The following is a 25,003-nucleotide window of genomic DNA, read 5'->3' as shown; positions in this document are numbered from 1 at the left end:
CCCAGCAACCAGGGCTGGTTACTGACCCAGCAACCAGGGCTGGTTACTGACCCAGCAACCAGGGCTGGTTACTGACCCAGCAACCAGGGCTGGTTACTGACCCAGCAACCAGGGCTGGTTACTGACCCAGCAACCAGGGCTGGTTACTGACCCAGCAACAACAGGGCTGGTTACTGACCCAGCAACCAGGGCTGGTTACTGACCCAGCAACCAGGGCTGGTTACTGACCCAGCAACCAGGGCTGGTTACTGACCCAGCAACCAGGGCTGGTTACTGACCCAGCAACCAGGGCTGGTTACTGACCCAGCAACCAGGGTTACTGACCCAGCTGGTTACTGACCCAGCAACCAGGGCTGGTTACTGACCCAGCAACCAGGGCTGGTTACTGACCCAGCAACAGGGCTGGTTACTGACCCAGCAACAGGGATGGTTACTGACCCAGCAACAGGGATGGTTACTGACCCAGCAACCAGGGCTGGTTACTGACCCAGCAACAGGGCTGGTTACTGACCCAGCAACAGGGCTGGTTACTGACCCAGCAACCAGGGCAGGTTACTGAACCAGCAACAGGGCAGGTTACTGACCCAGCAACAGGGCTGGTTACTGACCCAGCAACAGGGCTGGTTACTGACCCAGCAACAGGGCTGGTTACTGACCCAGCAACAGGGCTGGTTACTGACCCAGCAACAGGGCTGGTTACTGACCCAGCAACAGGGCAGGTTACTGACCCAGCAACAGGGCAGGTTACTGACCCAGCAACAGGGATGGTTACTGACCCAGCAACAGGGCAGGTTACTGAACCAGCAACAGGGCAGGTTACTGAACCAGCAACAATATACTTTTCATGCTGAATAAAGTGAAAACATGAAGTTATGTATTGAACAGTTCTGTGTCCATGTTGACAAACCATAAAACAAAGCGACTCTTCTCTCTTTTAAAAAATAAACTAAATAACTTGTTTCATCTTAGATTTTTTTTAAAGCATCACGACTCTCATTTCACAATTTTAATTTTTTATTAAATCACACTTTCAAGAAAACAATAACAAAACTGAGATGAAACCATAACATGTTTTCCCCGATGAAAGGACATCTAAGATGTGAAACTAATTCCCAGAGATCTGTGTTACTACAACTGAAACTAAACCACTGTGAAGAAACTTGTTGTTTTAACTCCTGGGCCTATTAATCGTGATCAAGTAAAACTCCCGTCCCCTAGCAGTCCTGGTGTGTATCCACTAACAACAGAATCATAGGGACTAACTTTCATTTTTCACAATATAAACTTTTTTTGTTGCAAAACATTTTCAGTATAAAAACGTTTCAGTACAGCGAGGTACTAAAGAATTAGAACCCAGATCAGTTTTAACTCCAGTCCTTACTGTTTGTTCTCATGTTGTGCGAACTGGACCCACTGGTTCCAGTTGTTTTCATGGGGTAAAACCTGTCCTAGACGCAGACAGCAGTCGATGGTCGGCTCATAGAACACAGTGGTCGTCTCAGCCGGTCTTACCCCCGTCTCCTCCAGCCTCACCCCCGTCTCCTCCAGCCTCACCCCCGTCTCCTCCAGCCTCACCCCCGTCTCCTCCAGCCTCACCCCCGTCTCCTCCAGCCTCACCCCCGTCTCCTCCAGCCTCACCCCCTTCTCTCCCTCTCTCTCCTCCCCCACCATGAGGACGGCGGCTGGACGGGAGAAGAGGGAGGGTTTGGGACGTCTGGTCACGTACTTCTTCTTGATACAGCCCAACTCAGCGAGGGCCTGAGGGGAGGAGTGCGGAGGAGCAGAGGAGGGACGGGGAGAGGAGCATGAGAGGGGGGAGAGGAGCAGGAGAGGAGAGACGGGGAGAGGAGCAGGAGAGGGGGAGAGGAGCAGGAGGGGGACGGGGAGAGGAGCAGGAGAGGGGGAGAGGAGCAGAGGAGGGACAAGGAGGAGAGAGGAGGGAGAGGAGGGACGGGGAGAGGAGCAGAGGAGGGACGGGGAGAGGAGCAGAGGAGGGACGGGGAGAGGAGCAGAGGAGGGACGGGGAGAGGAGCAGAGGAGGGACGGGGAGAGGAGCAGAGGAGGGACGGGGAGAGGAGCAGAGGAGGGGCGGGGAGAGGAGCAGAGGAGGGGCGGGGAGAGGAGCAGAGGAGGGGCGGGGAGAGGAGCAGAGGAGGGGGGGGAGAGGAGCAGAGGAGGGGCGGGGAGAGGAGCAGGAGAGGAGGAGGGGGAACAGAAGGAGGGACAGGGAGAGGAGCAGAGGAGGGACGGGGAGAGGAGCAGGAGAGGAGGAGGGGAGAGGAGGAGCAGAGGGACGGGGAGAGGAGCAGGAGAGGAGGAGGGGGGGAACAGAAGGAGGGACAGGGAGAGGAGCAGAGGAGGGACGGGGAGAGGAGCAGGAGAGGAGGAGGGGAGGAACAGAAGGAGGGACAGGGAGAGGAACAGGAGAGGAGGGACGGGGAGAGGAGCAGGAGAGGAGGAGGGGAGGAACAGAAGGAGGGACAGGGAGAGGAACAGGAGAGGAGGAAGGGAGGAGCAGAGGAGGGACGGGGAGAGGAGCAGAGGAGGGACGGGGAGAGGAGCAGGAGAGGGGACGGGGAGAGGAGCAGGAGAGGGGACGGGGAGAGGAGCAGGAGAGGGGACGGGGAGAGGAGCAGGAGAGGGGACGGGGAGAGGAGCAGGAGAGGGGAGAGGAGCAGGAGAGGAGGGACAGGGAGAGGAGCAGGAGAGGAGGGACGGGGAGAGGAGCAGGAGAGGAGGGACGGGGAGAGGAGGTGGGGAGGAACAGAAGGAGGGACAGGGAGAGGAGCAGAGGAGGGGTGGGGAGAGGAGCAGAGGAGGGACGGGGAGAGGAGCAGAGGAGGGACGGGGAGAGGAGCAGAGGAGGGACGGGGAGAGGAGCAGAGGAGGGACGGGGAGAAGAGCAGGAGAGGAGGGACGGGGAGAGGTGCAGGAACAGAGGAGGGACAGGGAGAGGAGTAGGAAAAGAGGGACATGGAGAGGAGGAGCAGAGGAGGGACAGGGAGAGGAGGGACAGGGAGAGGAGCAGGAGAGGAGGGACGGGAGAGAGAAGGACCAGAGGAGGGACGGGGAGAAGAGCAGGAGAGGAGGGACAGGGAGAGGAGGAGCAGAGGAGGGACATGGAGAGGAGCAGGAGAGGAGGGACGGGAGAGAGAAGGACCAGAGGAGGGACAGGGAGAGGAACAGGAGAGGAGGGACAGGGAGAGGTGCAGGAACAGAGGAGGGACAGGGAGAGGAGTAGGAAAAGAGGGACATGGAGAGGAGGAGCAGAGGAGGGACAGGGAGAGGAGGGACAGGGAGAGGAGCAGGAGTGGAGGGACGGGAGAGAGAAGGACCAGAGGAGGGACGGGGAGAGGAGCAGGAGAGGAGGGACGGGAGAGAGAAGGACCAGAGGAGGGACGGGGAGAGGAGCAGGAGAGGAGGAGGGACGGGAGAGAGAAGGACCAGAGGAGGGACGGGAGAGAGAAGGACCAGAGGAGGGACGGGGAGAGGAGGACCAGAGGAGGGACGGGAGAGAGAAGGACCAGAGGAGGGACGGGGAGAGGAGGGACGGGGAGAGGAGGGACGGGGAGAGAGAAGGACCAGAGGAGGGACGGGGAGAGGTGCAGGAGAGGAGGAGGGACGGGGAGAGAGAAGGACCAGAGGAGGGACGGGGAGAGGAGGGACGGGGAGAGGAGGGACGGGGAGAGAGAAGGACCAGAGGAGGGACGGGGAGAGGTGCAGGAGAGGAGGAGGGACGGGGAGAGGAGGGACGGAGAGAGAAGGACCAGAGGAGGGACGGGGAGAGGAGGGACGGAGAGAGAAGGACCAGAGGAGGGACGGGGAGAGGAGGGACGGAGAGAGAAGGACCAGAGGAGGGACGGGGAGAGGAGGGACGGAGAGAGAAGGACCAGAGGAGGGACGGGGAGAGGAGGACCAGAGGAGGGACGGGGAGAGGAGGGACGGGGAGAGAAGGACCAGAGGAGGGACGGGGAGAGGTGCAGGAGGAGGGACGGGGAGAGAGAAGGACCAGAGGAGGGACGGGGAGAGGAGGGACGGAGAGAGGAGGACCAGAGGAGGGACGGGGAGAGGAGGACCAGAGGAGGGACGGGGAGAGGAGGACCAGAGGAGGGACGGGGAGAGGAGGGACGGGGAGAGGAGGGACGGGGAGAGGAGGGACGGAGAGAGAAGGACCAGAGGAGGGACGGGGAGAGGAGGGACGGGGAGAGGAGGGACGGGGAGAGGAGGGACGGGGAGAGGAGGGACGGGGAGAGGAGGGACGGGGAGAGGAGGGACGGAGAGAGAAGGACCAGAGGAGGGACGGGGAGAGGAGGGACGGGGAGAGGAGGGACGGGGAGAGGAGGGACGGGGAGAGGAGGGACGGGGAGAGGTGTGCAGGAAGAAGAGGGAGAGATGAACATGAGTGAGCCTGACCAGTACTGGTGATGTCAGCAGCTGTGAAGGAGCGGCTGGTTACTTTCCTCTGTTGTATTTAATTATCTTTTGTCATTTTAAATGCAACAAATTGCCATTCAAAAAATAACTATTATATTATACATCCACGATGATCAGCTGATCTAGCCTACATCCCAGCTGATCTAGTCTACATCCCAGCTGATCTAGCCTACATCCCAGCTGATCTAGTCTACATCCACGATGATCAGCTGATCTAGCCTACATCCCAGCTGATCTAGTCTACATCCCAGCTGATCTAGTCTACATCCCAGCTGATCTAGTCTACATCCCAGCTGATCTAGCCTACATCCCAGCTGATCTAGCCTACATCCCAGCTGATCTAGTCTACATCCCAGCTGATCTAGTCTACATCCCCGATGATCAGCTGATCTAGTCTACATCCCAGCTGATCTAGTCTACATCCCAGCTGATCTAGCCTACATCCCAGCTGATCTAGTCTACATCCCAGCTGATCTAGCCTACATCCCAGCTGATCTAGCCTACATCCCAGCTGATCTAGTCTACATCCCAGCTGATCTAGCCTACATCCCAGCTGATCTAGCCTACATCCCAGCTGATCTAGCCTACATCCCAGCTGATCAGCTGATCTAGCCTACATCCCAGCTGATCAGCTGATCTAGTCTACATCCCAGCTGATCAAGCCTACATCCCAGCTGATCTAGCCTACATCCCAGCTGATATAGTCTACATCCCAGCTGATCTAGTCTACATCCCAGCTGATCTAGTCTACATCCCAGCTGATCTAGTCTACATCCCAGCTGATCTAGTCTACATCCCAGCTGATATAGTCTACATCCCAGCTGATATAGTCTACATCCCAGCTGATATAGTCTACATCCCAGCTGATATAGTCTACATCCCAGCTGATATAGTCTACATCCCAGCTGATCTAGTCTACATCCCAGCTGATCTAGTCTACATCCCAGCTGATCTAGTCTACATCCCAGCTGATCTAGTCTACATCCCAGCTGATCTAGTCTACATCCCAGCTGATCTAGTCTACATCCCAGCTGATCTAGTCTACATCCCAGCTGATCTAGTCTACATCCCAGCTGATATAGTCTACATCCCAGCTGATATAGTCTACATCCCAGCTGATCTAGTCTACATCCCAGCTGATCTAGTCTACATCCCAGCTGATCTAGCCTACATCCCAGCTGATCTAGCCTACATCCCAGCTGATCTAGTCTACATCCCAGCTGATCAGCTGATCTAGTCTACATCCCAGCTGATCAGCTGATCTAGTCTACATCCCAGCTGATCAGCTGATCTAGTCTACATCCCAGCTGATCTAGCCTACATCCCAGCTGATCTAGTCTACATCCCAGCTGATCTAGCCTACATCCCAGCTGATCTAGCCTACATCCCAGCTGATCTAGCCTACATCCCAGCTGATCTAGCCTACATCCCAGCTGATCTAGTCTACATCCCAGCTGATCAGCTGATCTAGCCTACATCCCAGCTGATCAGCTGATCTAGTCTACATCCCAGCTGATCTAGTCTACATCCCAGCTGATCTAGTCTACATCCCAGCTGATCAGCTGATCTAGCCTACATCCCAGCTGATCTAGTCTACATCCCAGCTGATCTAGCCTACATCCCAGCTGATATAGTCTACATCCCAGCTGATATAGTCTACATCCCAGCTGATATAGTCTACATCCCAGCTGATCTAGTCTACATCCCAGCTGATCTAGTCTACATCCCAGCTGATCAGCTGATCTAGCCTACATCCCAGCTGATATAGTCTACATCCCAGCTGATCTAGTCTACATCCCAGCTGATCTAGTCTACATCCCAGCTGATCTAGTCTACATCCCAGCTGATCAGCTGATCTAGTCTACATCCCAGCTGATCAGCTGATCTAGTCTACATCCCAGCTGATCTAGTCTACATCCCAGCTGATCTAGCCTACATCCCAGCTGATCTAGCCTACATCCCAGCTGATCTAGCCTACATCCCAGCTGATCTAGCCTACATCCCAGCTGATCTAGTCTACATCCCAGCTAATCAGCTGATCTAGTCTACATCCCAGCTGATCTAGTCTACATCCCAGCTGATCTAGCCTACATCCCAGCTGATATAGTCTACATCCCAGCTGATCTAGTCTACATCCCAGCTGATCTAGTCTACATCCCAGCTGATCTAGTCTACATCCCAGCTGATCTAGTCTACATCCCAGTTGATCTAGTCTACATCCCAGCTGATCAGCTGATCTAGTCTACATCCCAGCTGATCAGCTGATCTAGTCTACATCCCAGCTGATCAGCTGATCTAGTCTACATCCCAGCTGATCTAGTCTACATCCCAGCTGATCAGCTGATCTAGTCTACATCCCAGCTGATCTAGTCTACATCCCAGCTGATCAGCTGATCTAGTCTACATCCCAGCTGATCAGCTGATCTAGTCTACATCCCAGCTGATCTAGCCTACATCCCAGCTGATCTAGCCTACATCCCAGCTGATCTAGTCTACATCCCAGCTAATCAGCTGATCTAGCCTACATCCCAGCTGATCTAGCCTACATCCCAGCTGATCTAGTCTACATCCCAGCTGATCTAGTCTACATCCCAGCTGATCTAGCCTACATCCCAGCTGATCTAGCCTGAGCTGATCTAGCCTACATCCCAGCTGATCTAGCCTACATCCCAGCTGATCTAGTCTACATCCCAGCTGATCTAGCCTACATCCCAGCTGATCTAGCCTACATCCCAGCTGATCTAGCCTACATCCCAGCTGATCTAGCCTACATCCCAGCTGATCTAGCCTACATCCCAGCTGATCTAGCCTACATCCCAGCTGATCTAGCCTACATCCCAGCTGATCTAGCCTACATCCCAGCTGATCTAGTCTACATCCCAGCTGATCTAGTCTACATCCCAGCTGATCTAGTCTACATCCCAGCTGATCAGCTGATCTAGTCTACATCCCAGCTGATCAGCTGATCTAGTCTACATCCCAGCTGATCAGCTGATCTAGTCTACATCCCAGCTGATCTAGCCTACATCCCAGCTGATCTAGTCTACATCCCAGCTGATCTAGCCTACATCCCAGCTGATCTAGCCTACATCCCAGCTGATCTAGCCTACATCCACGATGATCAGCTGATCTAGTCTACATCCCAGCTGATCTAGCCTACATCCCAGCTGATCTAGCCTACATCCCAGCTGATCTAGCCTACATCCCAGCTGATCTAGTCTACATCCCAGCTGATCTAGTCTACATCCCAGCTGATCTAGCCTACATCCCAGCTGATCTAGCCTACATCCCAGCTGATCTAGCCTACATCCCAGCTGATCTAGCCTACATCCCAGCTGATCTAGTCTACATCCCAGCTGATCTAGTCTACATCCCAGCTGATCAGCTGATCTAGTCTACATCCCAGCTGATCTAGTCTACATCCCAGCTAATCAGCTGATCTAGCCTACATCCCAGCTGATCTAGTCTACATCCCAGCTGATCTAGTCTACATCCCAGCTGATCTAGCCTACATCCCAGCTGATCTAGCCTACATCCCAGCTGATCTAGCCTACATCCCAGCTGATCTAGCCTACATCCCAGCTGATCTAGCCTACATCCCAGCTGATCTAGCCTACATCCCAGCTGATCTAGCCTACATCCCAGCTGATCTAGCCTACATCCCAGCTGATCTAGCCTACATCCCAGCTGATCTAGCCTACATCCCAGCTGATCTAGCCTACATCCCAGCTGATCTAGTCTACATCCCAGCTGATCTAGTCTACATCCCAGCTGATCTAGTCTACATCCCAGCTGATCTAGTCTACATCCCAGCTGATCTAGTCTACATCCCAGCTGATCTAGTCTACATCCCAGCTGATCTAGTCTACATCCCAGCTGATCTAGCCTACATCCCAGCTGATCTAGTCTACATCCCAGCTGATCTAGTCTACAACCCCGCTGATCAGCTGATCTAGTCTACAACCCCGCTGATCAGCTGATCTAGTCTACATCCCAGCTGATCTAGTCTACATCCCAGCTGATCTAGTCTACATCCCAGCTGATCTAGTCTACATCCACGATGATCAGCTGATCTAGTCTACATCCCCGCTGATCAGCTGATCTAGTCTACATCCCAGCTGATCTAGTCTACATCCCAGCTGATCTAGTCTACATCCCAGCTGATCTAGTCTACATCCCAGCTGATCTAGTCTACATCCCCGATGATCAGCTGATCTAGTCTACATCCCAGCTGATCTAGCCTACATCCCAGCTGATCTAGTCTACATCCCAGCTGATCTAGTCTACATCCCCGATGATCAGCTGATCTAGTCTACATCCCAGCTGATCTAGCCTACATCCCAGCTGATCTAGCCTACATCCCAGCTGATCTAGTCTACATCCCAGCTGATCTAGCCTACATCCCAGCTGATCTAGCCTACATCCACGATGATCAGCTGATCTAGCCTACATCCCAGCTGATCTAGTCTACATCCCAGCTGATCTAGTCTACATCCCAGCTGATCTAGTCTACATCCCAGCTGATCTAGTCTACATCCCAGCTGATCTAGTCTACATCCCAGCTGATCTAGTCTACATCCCAGCTGATCTAGTCTACATCCCAGCTGATCAGCTGATCTAGTCTACATCCCAGCTGATCTAGCCTACATCCCAGCTGATCTAGTCTACATCCCCGATGATCAGCTGATCTAGTCTACATCCCAGCTGATCAGCTGATCTAGTCTACATCCCAGCTGATCTAGTCTACATCCCAGCTGATCTAGTCTACATCCCAGCTGATCTAGTCTACATCCCAGCTGATCTAGTCTACATCCCAGCTGATCTAGTCTACATCCCAGCTGATCTAGTCTACATCCCAGCTGATCTAGTCTACATCCCAGCTGATCTAGTCTACATCCCCGATGATCAGCTGATCTAGTCTACATCCCAGCTGATCTAGCCTACATCCCAGCTGATCTAGCCTACATCCCAGCTGATCTAGTCTACATCCCAGCTGATCTAGCCTACATCCACGATGATCAGCTGATCTAGCCTACATCCCAGCTGATCTAGTCTACATCCCAGCTGATCTAGTCTACATCCCAGCTGATCAGCTGATCTAGTCTACATCCCCGATGATCAGCTGATCTAGTCTACATCCCAGCTGATCAGCTGATCTAGTCTACATCCCAGCTGATCTAGTCTACATCCCAGCTGATCTAGTCTACATCCCAGCTGATCTAGTCTACATCCCAGCTGATCTAGCCTACATCCCAGCTGATCTAGCCAACATCCCGGCTGATCTAGTCTACATCCCAGCTGATCAGCTGATCTAGTCTACATCCCAGCTGATCAGCTGATCTAGCCTACATCCCCGATGATCAGCTGATCTAGGTTTAATTTTGGGGAATGCCGTTGAATGGAATGAGGTGTAATTTTTGGGAATGCTGTTGAATGGAATGAGGTTTAATTTTTGGGAATGCTGTTGAATGGAATGAGGTTTAATTTTTGGGAATGCTGTTGAATGGAATGAGGTTTAATTTTTGGGAATGCTGTTGAATGGAATGAGGTTTAATTTTTGGGAATGCTGTTGAATGGAATGAGGTTTAATTTTGGGAATGCTGTTGAATGGAATGAGGTTTAATTTTTGGGAATGCTGTTGAATGGAATGAGGTTTAATTTTTGGGAATGCTGTTGAATGGAATGAGGTTTAATTTTTGGGAATGCTGTTGAATGGAATGAGGTTTAATTTTGGGGAATGCTGTTGAATGGAATGAGGTTTAATTTTTGGGAATGCTGTTGAATGGAATGAGGTTTAATTTTTGGGAATGCTGTTGAATGGAATGACGGTATAGTATTTATATATATATATGTTTATCAGCTGCCCCACCAAAGGTGGTCGTCGTTCCTACCTGCACGAGGTCCAGTACCACCACTGGCTGCAAGACCCCTCTGTAGTGTTCCAGCAAGACGTGTTCTGGTAAACCAGGCCGGGTCATGATGTGGTAGAGGACAGCGTCCAGCATGCCTTTACACACCGGCCTGTTCAGACTGCCGTCCACGATACGCCACGGACGACTGACGAACGACACGTCACACACGCCGCCGCTGTCGTCCTCTTCCTCGCGCAGACCGCTTGCTTCACCATCCTCTTCCTCACGCAGACCGCTAGCTTCACCATCCTCTTCCTCGGGCAGACCGCTAGCTTCACCATCCTCTTCCTCACGCAGACCGCTAGCTTCACCATCCTCTTCCTCGGGCAGACCGCTAGCTTCACCATCCTCTTCCTCACGCAGACTGCTAGCTTCACCATCCTCTTCCTCAGCTAGAGATGAAAATGGCTTCTCGCCGTCGCCCACTGAGGAAAATAAAAAACACAATGAAACACACCGGTGAACAGACAGTGGTCTGGTTAACGGGGTCAGCTGTAGTCTGGTTAACGGGGTCAGCTGTAGTCTGGTTAACGGGGTCAGCTGTAGTCTGGTTAACGGGGTCAGCTGTAGTCTGGTTAACGGGGTCAGCTGTAGTCTGGTTAACGGGGTCAGCTGTAGTCTGGTTAACGGGGTCAGCTGTAGTCTGGTTAACGGGGTCAGCTGTAGTCTGGTTAACGGGGTCAGCTGTAGTCTGGTTAACGGGGTCAGCTGTAGTCTGGTTAACGGGGTCAGCTGTAGTCTGGTTAACGGGGTCAGCTGTAGTCTGGTTAACGGGGTCAGCTGTAGTCTGGTTAACGGGTCAGCTGTAGTCTGGTTAACGGGGTCAGCTGTAGTCTGGTTAACGGGGTCAGCTGTAGTCTGGTTAACGGGGTCAGCTGTAGTCTGGTTAACGGGGTCAGCTGTAGTCTGGTTAACGGGGTCAGCTGTAGTCTGGGTAACGGGGTCAGCTGTAGTCTGGGTAACGGGGTCAGCTGTAGTCTGGGTAACGGGGGTCAGCAGTAGTCTGGTTAACGGGGTCAGCTGTAGTCTGGTTAACGGGGGTCAGCTGTAGTCTGGTTAACGGGGTCAGCTGTAGTCTGGGTAACGGGGTCAGCTGTAGTCTGGGTAACGGGGTCAGCTGTAGTCTGGTTAACGGGGTCAGCTGTAGTCTGGTTAACGGGGTCAGCTGTAGTCTGGTTAACGGGGTCAGCTGTAGTCTGGGTTACGGGGTCAGCTGTAGTCTGGGTAACGGGGTCAGCTGTAGTCTGGGTAACGGGGTCAGCTGTAGTCTGGGTAACGGGGTCAGCTGTAGTCTGGGTAACGGGGTCAGCAGTAGTCTGGTTAACGGGTCAGCTGTAGTCTGGTTAACGGGTCAGCTGTAGTCTGGTTAACGGGGTCAGCTGTAGTCTGGTTAACGGGGTCAGCTGTAGTCTGGTTAACGGGGTCAGCTGTAGTCTGGGTAACGGGGTCAGCTGTAGTCTGGGTAACGGGGTCAGCTGTAGTCTGGTTAACGGGGGTCAGCTGTAGTCTGGTTAACGGGGTCAGCTGTAGTCTGGTTAACGGGGTCAGCTGTAGTCTGGTTAACGGGGTCAGCTGTAGTCTGGTTAACGGGGGTCAGCTGTAGTCTGGTTAACGGGGTCAGCTGTAGTCTGGTTAACGGGGTCAGCTGTAGTCTGGTTAACGGGGTCAGCTGTAGTCTGGGTAACGGGGTCAGCTGTAGTCTGGGTTACGGGGTCAGCTGTAGTCTGGTTAACGGGGTCAGCTGTAGTCTGGTTAACGGGGTCAGCTGTAGTCTGGTTAACGGGGTCAGCTGTAGTCTGGGTTACGGGGTCAGCTGTAGTCTGGGTTACGGGGTCAGCTGTAGTCTGGTTAACGGGGTCAGCTGAAGTCTGAAGTTAACAGGGGTCAGCTGAAGTCTCACCTGTGCTCTGTTCTGTCTCAATGGTAGATGATGGTTCCTCTTGTACCCTCTCTTCTTCTTTCCCTTCCTCCTCCTCTCTTCTCTTCATCCATCTCTCTGCAGTCTCGTTCCTGTCTTTCTCTTCAGGCTGCATCTTCTCCTCCTCCTCCTCCTCCGGTGTCTCCTCCCTCTTCTCAACCTCCTCTTCCTCCATCAGCGTTTCTCTTCTCCCTCTCTTACTACGTGGTTCATGCTCTCTGGGGGCCACCATTCTTCTCTTGCGGAGGAGGGGGTTGTGGTGCTTTCTGTCCCCAAAGGCAGAGGCTCCTCGCTGGGTTTGGTGTGGCCGGTCTCTCTGACTCTCTGTGGAGGTCAGTAGCCAGGGCTCAGCGTGACTCACTAACACCAGACGCACTGAGCTCCCTCCCACCTCCAACACCAGCTCTTCCTCCAGCAAGTCCTACAGCCAATCACAGAGGAGAAAATTGACACATGAACCAATCACAGAGCAGAGGTTCAGTATAGACAGGGAAGGAGACCAATTAGGGAGGAGGGAAATGTATGTTCTGTCTCAGTGTCTCTACCTGTATGTTGTGTCTCAGTGTGTCTCTACCTGTATGTTGTGTCTCAGTGTGTCTCTACCTGTATGTTCTGTCTCAGTGTGTCTCTACCTGTATGTTGTGTCTCAGTGTGTCTCTACCTGTATGTTCTGTCTCAGTGTGTCTCTACCTGTATGTTCTGTCTCAGTGTGTCTCTACCTGTATGTTCTGTCTCAGTGTGTCTCTACCTGTATGTTCTGTCTCAGTGTGTCTCTACCTGTATGTTGTGTTTCAGTGGGTCTCTACCTGTATGTTGTGTCTCAGTGTGTCTCTACCTGTATGTTGTGTCTCAGTGTGTCTCTACCTGTATGTTCTGTCTCAGTGTGTCTCTACCTGTATGTTGTGTCTCAGTGTGTCTCTACCTGTATGTTGTGTTTCAGTGGGTCTCTACCTGTATGTTCTGTCTCAGTGTGTCTCTACCTGTATGTTCTGTCTCAGTGTGTCTCTACCTGTATGTTGTGTCTCAGTGTGTCTCTACCTGTATGTTCTGTCTCAGTGCGTCTCTACCTGTATGTTCTGTCTCAGTGTGTCTCTACCTGTATGTTCTGTCTCAGTGTGTCTCTACCTGTATGTTCTGTCTCAGTGTGTCTCTACCTGTATGTTGTGTTTCAGTGTGTCTCTACCTGTATGTTGTGTCTCAGTGTGTCTCTACCTGTATGTTCTGTCTCAGTGTGTCTCTACCTGTATGTTCTGTCTCAGTGTGTCTCTACCTGTATGTTGTGTCTCAGTGTGTCTCTACCTGTATGTTCTGTCTCAGTGTGTCTCTACCTGTATGTTGTGTCTCAGTGTGTCTCTACCTGTATGTTGTGTCTCAGTGTGTCTCTACCTGTATGTACCGCTGCAGACCTCTGGTCCGTCCGTCTCTCGGGTCGGCCAGGTGTGTGTGTGATGTCACCAGGTCCCGCCTGTCCAATCCGAAGGCTCCGTGTCTCTCCAGCGTTGCTCTGAGCTCTGCCACAGCACCAATGTCCTCTGGGCTATACCCTCTCTGAGTCACCAGACGCCCCTCACACACCTCTACGGAGGAGGAGGGGGAGAAGGGGAGGGGGGAGGAGGAGGGAGAGGAGGAGGAGGAGGGATGGGCTCTGAGGGAATGGGAGAGTAAAGAGGGGAGGAGAGAGGGACCGTGTCTGGAGAAGTCTATGGGAGGAGAGTCTGAGAGGAGGAGAGAGAGGATGAAGGAGAGAGGGCGAGGGGGAAGAGAGAGATGAGAGAGATGAGGGTGAGGGAGGGGAAGAGAGAGATGAGGGCGAGGAAGAGAGATGAGGGCGAGGGAGGGGAAGAGAGATGAGGGCGAGGGAGGGGAAGAGAGATGAGGGCGAGGGAGGGGAAGACAGAGATGAGGGCGAGGGAGGGGAAGACAGAGATGAGGGCGAGGGAGGGGAAGACAGAGATGAGGGAGAGAGGGAGGGCGAGGGAGGGGAAGACAGAGATGAGGGAGAGAGGAGGGCGAGGGAGGGGAAGACAGAGATGAGAGAGAGAGGAGGGCGAGGGAGGGGAAGACAGAGATGAGGGAGAGAGGAGGGCGAGGGAGGGGAAGAGAGAGAGGAGGGAGAGTGGAGGGCGAGGGAGGGGAAGAGAGAGAGGAGGGAGAGTGGAGGGCGAGGGAGGGGAAAAGAGAGAGGAGGGAGAGAGGAGGGCGAGAGAGAGAGAATTCTTATGTGTATGTTTAGGTGTGGGTAGTAAACAGTGTGTGTACCTACCCTGGGTAGTAAACAGTGTGTGTACCTACCCTGGGTAGTAAACAGTGTGTGTACAGGTGTGTGTACCTACCCTGGGTAGTAAACAGTGTGTGTACCTACCCTGGGTAGTAAACAGTGTGTGTGTACAGGTGTGTGTACCTACCCTGGGTAGTAAACAGTGTGTGTACCTACCCTGGGTAGTAAACAGTGTGTGTACAGGTGTGTGTACCTACCCTGGGTAGTAAACAGTGTGTGTGTACAGGTGTGTGTACCTACCCTGGGTAGTAAACAGTGTGTGTACCTACCCTGGGTAGTAAACAGTGTGTGTACAGGTGTGTGTACCTACCCTGGGTAGTAAACAGTGTGTGTACCTACCCTGGGTAGTAAACAGTGTGTGTACCTACCCTGGGTAGTAAACAGTGTGTGTACAGGTGTGTGTACCTACCCTGGGTAGTAAACAGTGTGTGTGTACAGGTGTGTGTACCTACCCTGGGTAGTAAACAGTGTGTGTACCTACCCTGGGTAGTAAACAGTGTGTGTACAGGTGTGTGTACCTACCCTGGGTAGTAAACAGTGTGTGTACAGGTGTGTGTACCTACCCTGGGTAGTAAACAGTGTGTGTACAGGTGTGTGTCGTAGATGTAGTCTCATGGTGCACGATTCCACCACGATACTATCGTTGGTGTTGAGGTTTCGGAGGTTGACGATCCCGGGAACGCAGTATCCACGCATCATCAGGTACTTGGTGTGGGACGCCTTGTGAGCCCTGACCTCGATCCGACTCCGCCCCTCGTTCTCCTCTTCATCATCATCATCCTCAGCCAGCACTGAGATACTGAGAGAGAGACAGACGGGGGCAGAGAGAGAGAGAGAGAGACAGACGGGGGCAGAGAGAGAGAGAGAGAGACAGACGGGGGCAGAGAGAGAGAGAGAGAGAGAGAGAGAGAGAGAGAGAGAGAGAGAGAGAGAGAGAGAGAGAGAGAGACGGGGGCAGAGAGAGAGAGAGACAGACGGGGGCAGAGAGAGAGAGAGAGACAGACGGGGGCAGAGAGAGAGAGAGAGACGGGGGCAGAGAGAGAGAGAGACAGACGGGGGCAGAGAGAGAGAGAGACAGACGGGGGCAGAGAGAGAGAGAGAGACAGACGGGGGCAGAGAGAGAGAGAGATGAGCATGGTAGATGTGTCTCTATACTCCAGCGTGGTGTCTCTATACTCCAGCGTGGTGTCTCTATACTCCAGCGTGGTGTCTCTATACTCCAGCGTGGTGTCTCTATACTCCAGCGTGGTGTCTCTATACTCCAGCGTGGTGTCTCTATACTCCAGCATGGTGTCTCTATACTCCAGCATGGTGTCTCTATACTCCAGCATGGTGTCTCTATACTCCAGCATGGTGTCTCTATACTCCAGCATGGTGTCTCTATACTCCAGCATGGTGTCTCTATACTCCAGCATGGTGTCTCTATACTCCAGCATGGTGTCTCTATACTCCAGCATGGTGTCTCTATACTCCAGCATGGTGTCTCTATACTCCAGCATGGTGTCTCTATACTCCAGCATGGTGTCTCTATACTCCAGCATGGTGTCTCTATACTCCAGCATGGTGTCTCTATACTCCAGCATGGTGTCTCTATACTCCAGCATGGTGTCTCTATACTCCAGCATGGTGTCTCTATACTCCAGCATGGTGTCTCTATACTCCAGCATGGTGTCTCTATACTCCAGCATGGTGTCTCTATACTCCAGCATGGTGTCTCTATACTCTATGGATTTGTCTCTATACTCTATGGATTTGTCTCTATACTCTATGGATTTGTCTCTATACTCCAGCCTGGTGTCTCTATACTCTATGGATTTGTCTCTATACTCTATGGATTTGTCTCTATACTCTATGGATTTGTCTCTATACTCTATGGATTTGTCTCTATACTCTATGGATTTGTCTCTATACTCTATGGATTTGTCTCTATACTCTATGGATTTGTCTCTATACTCTATGGATTTGTCTCTATACTCTATGGATTTGTCTCTATACTCTATGGATTTGTCTCTATACTCTATGGATTTGTCTCTATACTCTATGGATTTGTCTCTATACTCTATGGATTTGTCTCTATACTCTATGGATTTGTCTCTATACTCTATGGATTTGTCTCTATACTCTATGGATTTGTCTCTATACTCTATGGATTTGTCTCTATACTCTATGGATTTGTCTCTATGGATTTGTCTCTATGGATTTGTCTCTATGGATTTGTCTCTATGGATTTGTCTCTATGGATTTGTCTCTATGGATTTGTCTCTATGGATTTGTCTCTATGGATTTGTCTCTATGGATTTGTCTCTATGGATTTGTCTCTATGGATTTGTCTCTATGGATTTGTCTCTATGGATTTGTCTCTATGGATTTGTCTCTATGGATTTGTCTCTATACTCTATGGATTTGTCTCTATACTCTATGGATTTGTCTCTACACTCTATGGATTTGTCTCTACACTCCAGCCTGGTGTCTCTATACTCTGGATTTTATAATTGTACTGTATAATAATATGGATCTGAGGCTATAGGGGACTGTATAATAATATGAATCTGGGGCTATAGGGGACTGTATAATAATATGGATCTGGGACTATAGGGGACTGTATAATAATATGGATCTGGTGCTATAGGGGACTGTATAATAATATGGATCTGGGACTATAGGGAACTGTATAATAATATGGATCTGGGGCTATAGGGGGCTGTATAATAATATGGATCTGGGGCTATAGGGGGCTGTATAATAATATGGATCTGGGGCTATAGGGGACTGTATAATAATATGGATCTGGGGCTATAGGGGACTGTATAATAATATGGATCTGGGACTGTATAATAATATGGATCTGGTACTATAGGGGACTGTATGATAATATGGATCTGGGGCTATAGGGGACTGTATAATAATATGGATCTGAGACTATAGGGGACTGTATAATAATATGGATCTGGGGCTATAGGGGACTGTATAATAATATGGATCTGGGGCTATAGGGGACTGTGTAATAATATGGATCTGGGGCTATAGGGGACTGTATAATAATATGGATCTGGGACTGTATAATAATATGGATCTGGGGCTATAGGGGACTGTATAATAATATGGATCTGGGGCTATAGGGGACTGTATAATAATATGGATCTGGGGCTATAGGGGACTGTGTAATAATATGGATCTGGGGCTATAGGGGACTGTATAATAATATGGATCTGGGGCTATAGGGGACTGTATAATAATATGGATCTGGGACTATAGGGGACTGTATAATAATATGGATCTGGGGCTATAGGGGACTGTATAATAATATGGATCTGGGGCTATATAATAATATGGATCTGGGGCTATAGGGGACTGTATAATAATATAGATCTGGGGCTATAGGGGACTGTATAATAATATGGATCTGGGGCTATAGGGGACTGTATAATAATATGGATCTGGGGCTATAGGGGACTGTATAATAATATGGATCTGGGGCTATAGGGGACTGTATAATAATATGGATCTGGAGCTATAGGGGACTGTATAATAATATGGATCTGGGGCTATAGGGGACTGTATAATAATATGGATCTGGGGCTATAGGGGACTGTATAATAATATGGATCTGGGACTATAGGGGACTGTATAATAATATGGATCTGGAGCTATAGGGGACTGTATAATAATATGGATCTGGGGCTATAGGGGACTGTATAATAATATGGATCTGGGGCTATAGGGGACTGTATAATAATATGGATCTGGGGCTATATAATAATATGGATCTGGGGCTATAGGGGACTGTATAATAATATAGATCTGGGGCTATAGGGGACTGTATAATAATATGGATCTGGGACTATAGGGGACTGTATAATAATATGGATCTGGGGCTATAGGGGACTGTATAATAATATGGATCTGGGGCTATATAATAATATGGATCTGGGGCTATAGGGGACTGTATAATAATATAGATCTGGGGCTATAGGGGACTGTATAATAATATGGATCTGGGGCTATAGGGGACTGTATAATAATATGGATCTGGGGCTATAGGGGACTGTATAATAATATGGATCTGGAGCTATAGGGGACTGTATAATAATATGGATCTGGGGCTATAGGGGACTGTATAATAATATGGATCTGGGGCTATAGGGGACTGTATAATAATATGGATCTGGGACTATAGGGGACTGTATAATAATATGGATCTGGAGCTATAGGGGACTGTATAATAATATGGATCTGGGGCTATAGGGGACTGTATAATAATATGGATCTGGGGCTATAGGGGACTGTATAATAATATGGATCTGGGGCTATAGGGGACTGTATAATAATATGGATCTGGGGCTATATAATAATATGGATCTGGGGCTATAGGGGACTGTATAATAATATAGATCTGGGGCTATAGGGGACTGTATAATAATATGGATCTGGGGCTATAGGGGACTGTATAATAATATGGATCTGGGGCTATAGGGGACTGTATAATAATATGGATCTGGGACTGTATAATAATATAGATCTGGGGCTATAGGGGACTGTATGATAATATGGATCTGGGACTGTATAATAATATGGATCTGGGGCTATAGGGGACTGTATAATAATATGGATCTGGGGCTATAGGGGACTGTATAATAATATGGATCTGGGGCTATAGGGGACTGTATAATAATATGGATCTGGGACTGTATAATAATATGGATCTGGGACTATAGGGGACTGTATGATAATATGGATCTGGGGCTATATGGGACTGTATAATAATATGGATCTGGGACTGTATAATAATATGGATCTGGGACTATAGGGGACTGTATGATAATATGGATCTGGGGCTATAGGGGACTGTATAATAATATGGATCTGGTACTATAGGGGACTGTATAATAATATGGATCTGGTACTATAGGGGACTGTATAATAATATGGATCTGGGACTATAGGGGACTGTATGATAATATGGATCTGGGGCTATAGGGGACTGTATAATAATATGGATCTGGGACTATAGGGGACTGTATAATAATATATGGATCTGGGGCTATAGGGGACTGTATAATAATATGGATCTGGTGCTATAGGGGACTGTATAATAATATGGATCTGGTACTATAGGGGACTGTATAATAATATGGATCTGGGGCTATAGGGGACTGTATAATAATATAGATCTGGGGCTATAGGGGACTGTATAATAATATGGATCTGGGGCTATAGGGGACTGTATAATAATATGGATCTGAGGCTATAGGGGACTGTATAATAATATGGATCTGGGACTGTATAATAATATGGATCTGGGGCTATAGGGGACTGTATAATAATATGGATCTGGGGCTATAGGGGACTGTATAATAATATGGATCTGGGGCTATAGGGGACTGTATAATAATAATATGGATCTGGTACTATAGGGGACTGTATAATAATATGGATCTGGGACTATAGGGGACTGTATAATAATAATATGGATCTGGGGCTATAGGGGACTGTATAATAATATGGATCTGGGACTATAGGGGACTGTATAATAATATGGATCTGGGGCTATAGGGGACTGTATAATAATATGGATCTGGAGCTATAGGGGACTGTATAATAATATGGATCTGGGGCTATAGGGGACTGTATAATAATATGGATCTGGGGCTATAGGGGACTGTATAATAATATGGATCTGGGGCTATAGGGGACTGTATAATAATATGGATCTGGGGCTATAGGGGACTGTGTAATAATATGGATCTGGGGCTATAGGGGACTGTATAATAATATGGATCTGGGGCTATAGGGGACTGTATAATAATAATATGGATCTGGGGCTATAGGGGACTGTATAATAATATGGATCTGGGACTATAGGGGACTGTATAATAATATGGATCTGGGGCTATAGGGGACTGTATAATAATATGGATCTGAGACTATAGGGGACTGTGTAATAATATGGATCTGGGGCTATAGGGGACTGTATAATAATATGGATCTGGGGCTATAGGGGACTGTATAATAATATGGATCTGGGGCTATAGGGGACTGTATAATAATATGGATCTGGGGCTGTATAATAATATGGATCTGGGGCTATAGGGGACTGTATAATAATATGGATCTGGGGCTATAGGGGACTGTATAATAATATGGATCTGGGGCTATAGGGGACTGTATAATAATATGGATCTGGGGCTATAGGGGACTGTATAATAATATGGATCTGGTACTATAGGGGACTGTATAATAATATGGATCTGGGGCTATAGGGGACTGTATAATAATATGAATCTGGAGCTACATGAGAAAAACTAATTTGGAGAAACAACTTTTCATTTTAGACAGAGAGAAAGAAGGAGTGCCAGAGAAAGGGGGTGGGTGTGTGTGTGGGGGGTGTGTGGGGGGTGTGTGTGTGGGGGTGGATGTGTGTGTGTGGGGGTGTGTGTGGGGGTATGTGTGGGGGTGTGTGTGTGGGGGTGGATGTGTGTGTGTGGGGGGGGACTGGATGTGTGTGTGGGGGGGTGTGTGTGTGGGGGTGGATGTGTGTGTGTGGGGGTGTGTGTGGGGGTGTGTGTGGGGGTGGATGTGTGTGTGTGGGGGTGGATGTGTGTGGGGGGTGTGTGTGGGGGTGGATGTGTGTGTGTGGGGATGTGTGTGTGGGGGTGGGGGTGGATGTGTGCATGTGGCTGTGTGTGTGGGGGTGGATGTGTGCATGTGGCTGTGTGTGTGGGGGTGGATGTGTGTGTGTGGGGATGTGTGTGTGGGGGTGGATGTGTGTGTGGGGGATGTGTGTGTGTGGGTGGATGTGTGCGTGTGGGGGTGTGTGTGTGGGGGTGGATGTGTGTGTGGGGGGGTGTGTGTGGGGGTGGATGTGTGTGTGTGGGGATGTGTGTGTGGGGGGGTGTGTGTGGGGGTGGATGTGTGTGTCGGGGTGGATGTGTGTGTGGGGGTGGATGTGTGTGTCGGGGTGGATGTGTGTGTGGGGGTGGATGTGTGTCGGGGTGGATGTGTGTGTGGGGGTGGATGTGTGTGGGGGGGGGGATGTGTGTGGGGGTGGATGTGTGTGTGGGGGTGGGGGTGGATGTGTGTGTGGGGGTGGATGTGTGTGTGTGTGGGGATGTGTGTGTGGGGATGTGTGTGTGGGGGTGGATGTGTGCATGTGGCTGTGTGTGTAGGTGTGTGTGTACCTCTTAACCACCTCATTGTCCACCATGGTGCTGTCCAACACCACTATGTGTTCAGGTATGGAGACGTGGACTGACAGCAGACCCAGAGTCATCAGACTGAGACAGGCCAGAGTGGCGCCCCCCGGGGACTCCAGGGAGAACTGCAACATCTGGAGAACGTGTGATTTAATTAACGGGACATTTATGAACTCCGTTACCTTATACAGGTGATCTCATTAAACCCAATTAAACAGTGTGTGAACTGAACAGAGGAATCAGCATCAGAGCTACATATGAAGGCTGTTGCAAATATGTTTAGGAAGTGGCACTGGCTTTTTCAGCTTTGGAGAGGAAACGTTTCACTCTTAAATACTACAAACCACAAGGGAACTAAACCCACCTCCGTGAGATCCAGAGGGAGAGAGGGGTCAAGGCCGGGTGCTTTCCCCGACTCCGGCTCCTCCGTCTGGGTGAGAGGACAGGAGGCAGGGCCGGGTGCTGTCCCCGACTCCGGCTCCTCCGTCTGGGTGAGAGGACAGGAGGCAGGGCCGGGTGCTGTCCCCGACTCCGGCTCCTCCGTCTGGGTGAGAGGACAGGAGGCAGGGCCGGGTGCTGTCCCCGACTCCGGCTCCTCCGTCTGGGTGAGAGGACAGGAGGCAGGGCCGGGTGCTGTCCCCGACTCCGGCTCCTCCGTCTGGGTGAGAGGACAGGAGGCAGGGCCGGGTGCTGTCCCCGACTCCGGCTCCTCCGTCTGGGTGAGAGGACAGGAGGCAGGGCCCCCGGAGGTAGAGTCAACTCCATGGACGGTAAAAGACGAGACCTGTTCTTCCGCTTGGTTGTGGGCCGCGTTGTCCTCGTTCTCCTCCTCGTTCTCTGTGTTCTTCCCTCTGTCTTCCGTCTCCATATCTTCATCTTTCTCTTTTTCTCTCTCCTCCTCCCCTCTTTCCATATTCTTCTCACTTCTCTCCTCCCCTCTCTCCGTGCCCACCGCCCCTATCTCCGTGCCCACCTCCCCTCTCTCCGTGCCCACCTCCCCTCTCTCCGTGCCCACCTCCCCTCTCTCCGTGCCCACCTCCCCTCTCTCTGTGCCCACATCCCCTCTCTCCGTGCCCACCTCCCCTCTCTCCGTGCCCACCTCCCCTCTCTCCGTGCCCACCTCCCCTCTCTCCATGCCCACCTCCCCTCTCTCCATGCCCACCTCCCCTCTCTCCATGCGCACCCACTTCTCCTTCTCCTTTCCTTCGTGTATGAAGACCGTGGAAGGGTGGTTGTCTCCAGTCCCGTTCTCACTCAAGGCCTGCATGAAGTCAAACACCTCTGTACACAGACCCATGGGCAGACGCCATGTAAAACACCTACAGGAGAGAGGAGAGTGGGGGGAGAGTGGAGAGTGGGGGGAGAGTGGGAGGTGGCGTGGGGGGAGAGTGGGAGGTGGCGAGGAGAGAGTGGGAGGTGGCGAGGGAGAGAGGAGAGTGGGGGGGGAGTGGGAGGTGGCGTGGGGAGACAGGAGAGTGGGAGAAGGCGTGGGAGAAGGCGTGGGGGGAGAGGAGAGTGGGGGAGAGTGGGAGGTGGCGAGGGAGAGAGTGGGAGGTGGCGAGGAGAGAGTGGGAGGTGGCGAGGAGAGAGAGGAGAGTGGGGGAGAGTGGGAGGTGGCGAGGGAGAGAGGAGTGTAGGGGGAGAGTGGGAGGTGGCGAGGGAGAGAGGAGAGTAGGGGGAGAGTGGGAGGTGGCGAGGGAGAGAGGAGAGTGGGAGGTGGCGAGGGAGAGAGGAGAGAGGGGGAGAGTGGGAGGTGGCGAGGGAGAGAGGAGAGGGGGGAGAGTGGGAGGTGGCGAGGGAGAGAGGAGAGAGGGGGAGAGTGGGAGGTGGCGAGGAGAGAGGAGAGAGGGGGGAGAGTGGGAGGTGGCGAGGGAGAGAGGAGAGTGGGGGTAGTGTTACTACCCTGTAGTAGTGTATCTGCCCTGTAGTAGTGTTATTTATTACCCTGTAGTAGTGTATCTGCCCTGTAGTAGTGTTACTAACCTGTAGTAGTGTTACTACCCTGTAGTAGTGTATCTGCCCTGTAGTAGTGTTATTTATTACCCTGTAGTAGTGTTACTAACCTGTAGTAGTGTTACTACCCTGTAGTAGTGTTACTACCCTGTAGTAGTGTTATTACCCTGTAGTAGTGTTATTACCCTGTAGTAGTGTTACTACCCTGTAGTAGTGTTACTACCCTGTAGTAGTGTTACTACCCTGTAGTAGTGTTACTACCCTGTAGTAGTGTTACTACCCTGTAGTAGTGTTACTACCCTGTAGTAGTGTTACTACCCTGTAGTAGTGTATCTGCCCTGTAGTAGTGTTATTACCCTGTAGTAGTGTTATTAGCCTGTAGTAGTGTTACTACCCTGTAGTATTATTACCCTGTAGTAGTGTTATTTATTACCCTGTAGTAGTGTTATTTATTACCCTGTAGTAGTGTTACTACCCTGTAGTATTATTACCCTGTAGTAGTGTTATTTATTACCCTGTAGTAGTGTTATTTATTACCCTGTAGTAGTGTTATTTATTACCCTGTAGTAGTGTTACTACCCTGTAGTAGTGTTACTACCCTGTAGTAGTGTTACTACCCTGTAGTAGTGTTATTACCCTGTAGTATTATTACCCTGTAGTAGTGTTACTACCCTGTAGTAGCTAGTAGTGTTATTACCCTGTAGTAGTGTTATTACCCTGTAGTAGTGTTACTACCCTGTAGTAGTGTTACTACCCTGTAGTAGTGTTACTACCCTGTAGTAGTGTTACTACCCTGTAGTAGTGTTACTACCCTGTAGTAGTGTTACTACCCTGTAGTAGTGTTACTACCCTGTAGTAGTGTTACTACCCTGTAGTAGTGTTACTACCCTGTAGTAGTGTTACTACCCTGTAGTAGTGTTACTACCCTGTAGTAGTGTTACTACCCTGTAGTAGTGTTACTACCCTGTAGTAGTGTATCTACCCTGTAGTAGCTAGTAGTGTTATTACCCTGTAGTATTATTACCCTGTAGTAGTGTTATTTATTACCCTGTAGTAGTGTTATTTATTACCCTGTAGTAGTGTATCTGCCCTGTAGTAGTGTTATTTATTACCCTGTAGTAGTGTATCTGCCCTGTAGTAGTGTTACTACCCTGTAGTAGTGTTACTACCCTGTAGTAGTGTTACTACCCTATAGTAGTGTTATTACCCTGTAGTAGCTAGTAGTGTTACTACCCTATAGTAGTGTTATTACCCTGTAGTAGTGTTACTACCCTGTAGTAGGGTTACTACCCTGTAGTAGTGTTACTACCCTGTA

General features: G+C 50.6%; 1 protein-coding gene across 1 annotated transcript in view; it reads right to left on the bottom strand.

Moving 5' to 3' along the window:
* Window positions 1-996: 996 nt before the first annotated feature.
* LOC124018419 (general transcription factor 3C polypeptide 1-like) overlaps window positions 997-25,003 on the bottom strand; it is a 101,429-nt gene continuing 77,422 nt past the window's right edge. The window contains exons 19-26 of the mRNA XM_046333729.1: window positions 22,868-23,054; window positions 22,100-22,717; window positions 21,721-21,869; window positions 15,106-15,341; window positions 13,651-13,979; window positions 12,247-12,685; window positions 10,326-10,771; window positions 997-1,758 (exon numbers count right to left, since the gene is read on the bottom strand). Of these exons, the coding sequence (XP_046189685.1) occupies window positions 1,378-1,758; window positions 10,326-10,771; window positions 12,247-12,685; window positions 13,651-13,979; window positions 15,106-15,341; window positions 21,721-21,869; window positions 22,100-22,717; window positions 22,868-23,054 (2,785 nt within the window). The 3' untranslated portion in view covers window positions 997-1,377. The remainder of the gene's footprint in view (window positions 1,759-10,325; window positions 10,772-12,246; window positions 12,686-13,650; window positions 13,980-15,105; window positions 15,342-21,720; window positions 21,870-22,099; window positions 22,718-22,867; window positions 23,055-25,003) is intronic.

Source organism: Oncorhynchus gorbuscha, unplaced genomic scaffold (genome assembly GCF_021184085.1).
Source record: "Oncorhynchus gorbuscha isolate QuinsamMale2020 ecotype Even-year unplaced genomic scaffold, OgorEven_v1.0 Un_scaffold_505, whole genome shotgun sequence".
In the NCBI taxonomy this organism is placed as follows: Eukaryota; Metazoa; Chordata; class Actinopteri; order Salmoniformes; family Salmonidae; genus Oncorhynchus; species Oncorhynchus gorbuscha.
The sequence above is the reverse complement of the archived record's forward strand: the minus strand, read 5'-3'. Positions and strand labels throughout refer to the sequence as shown.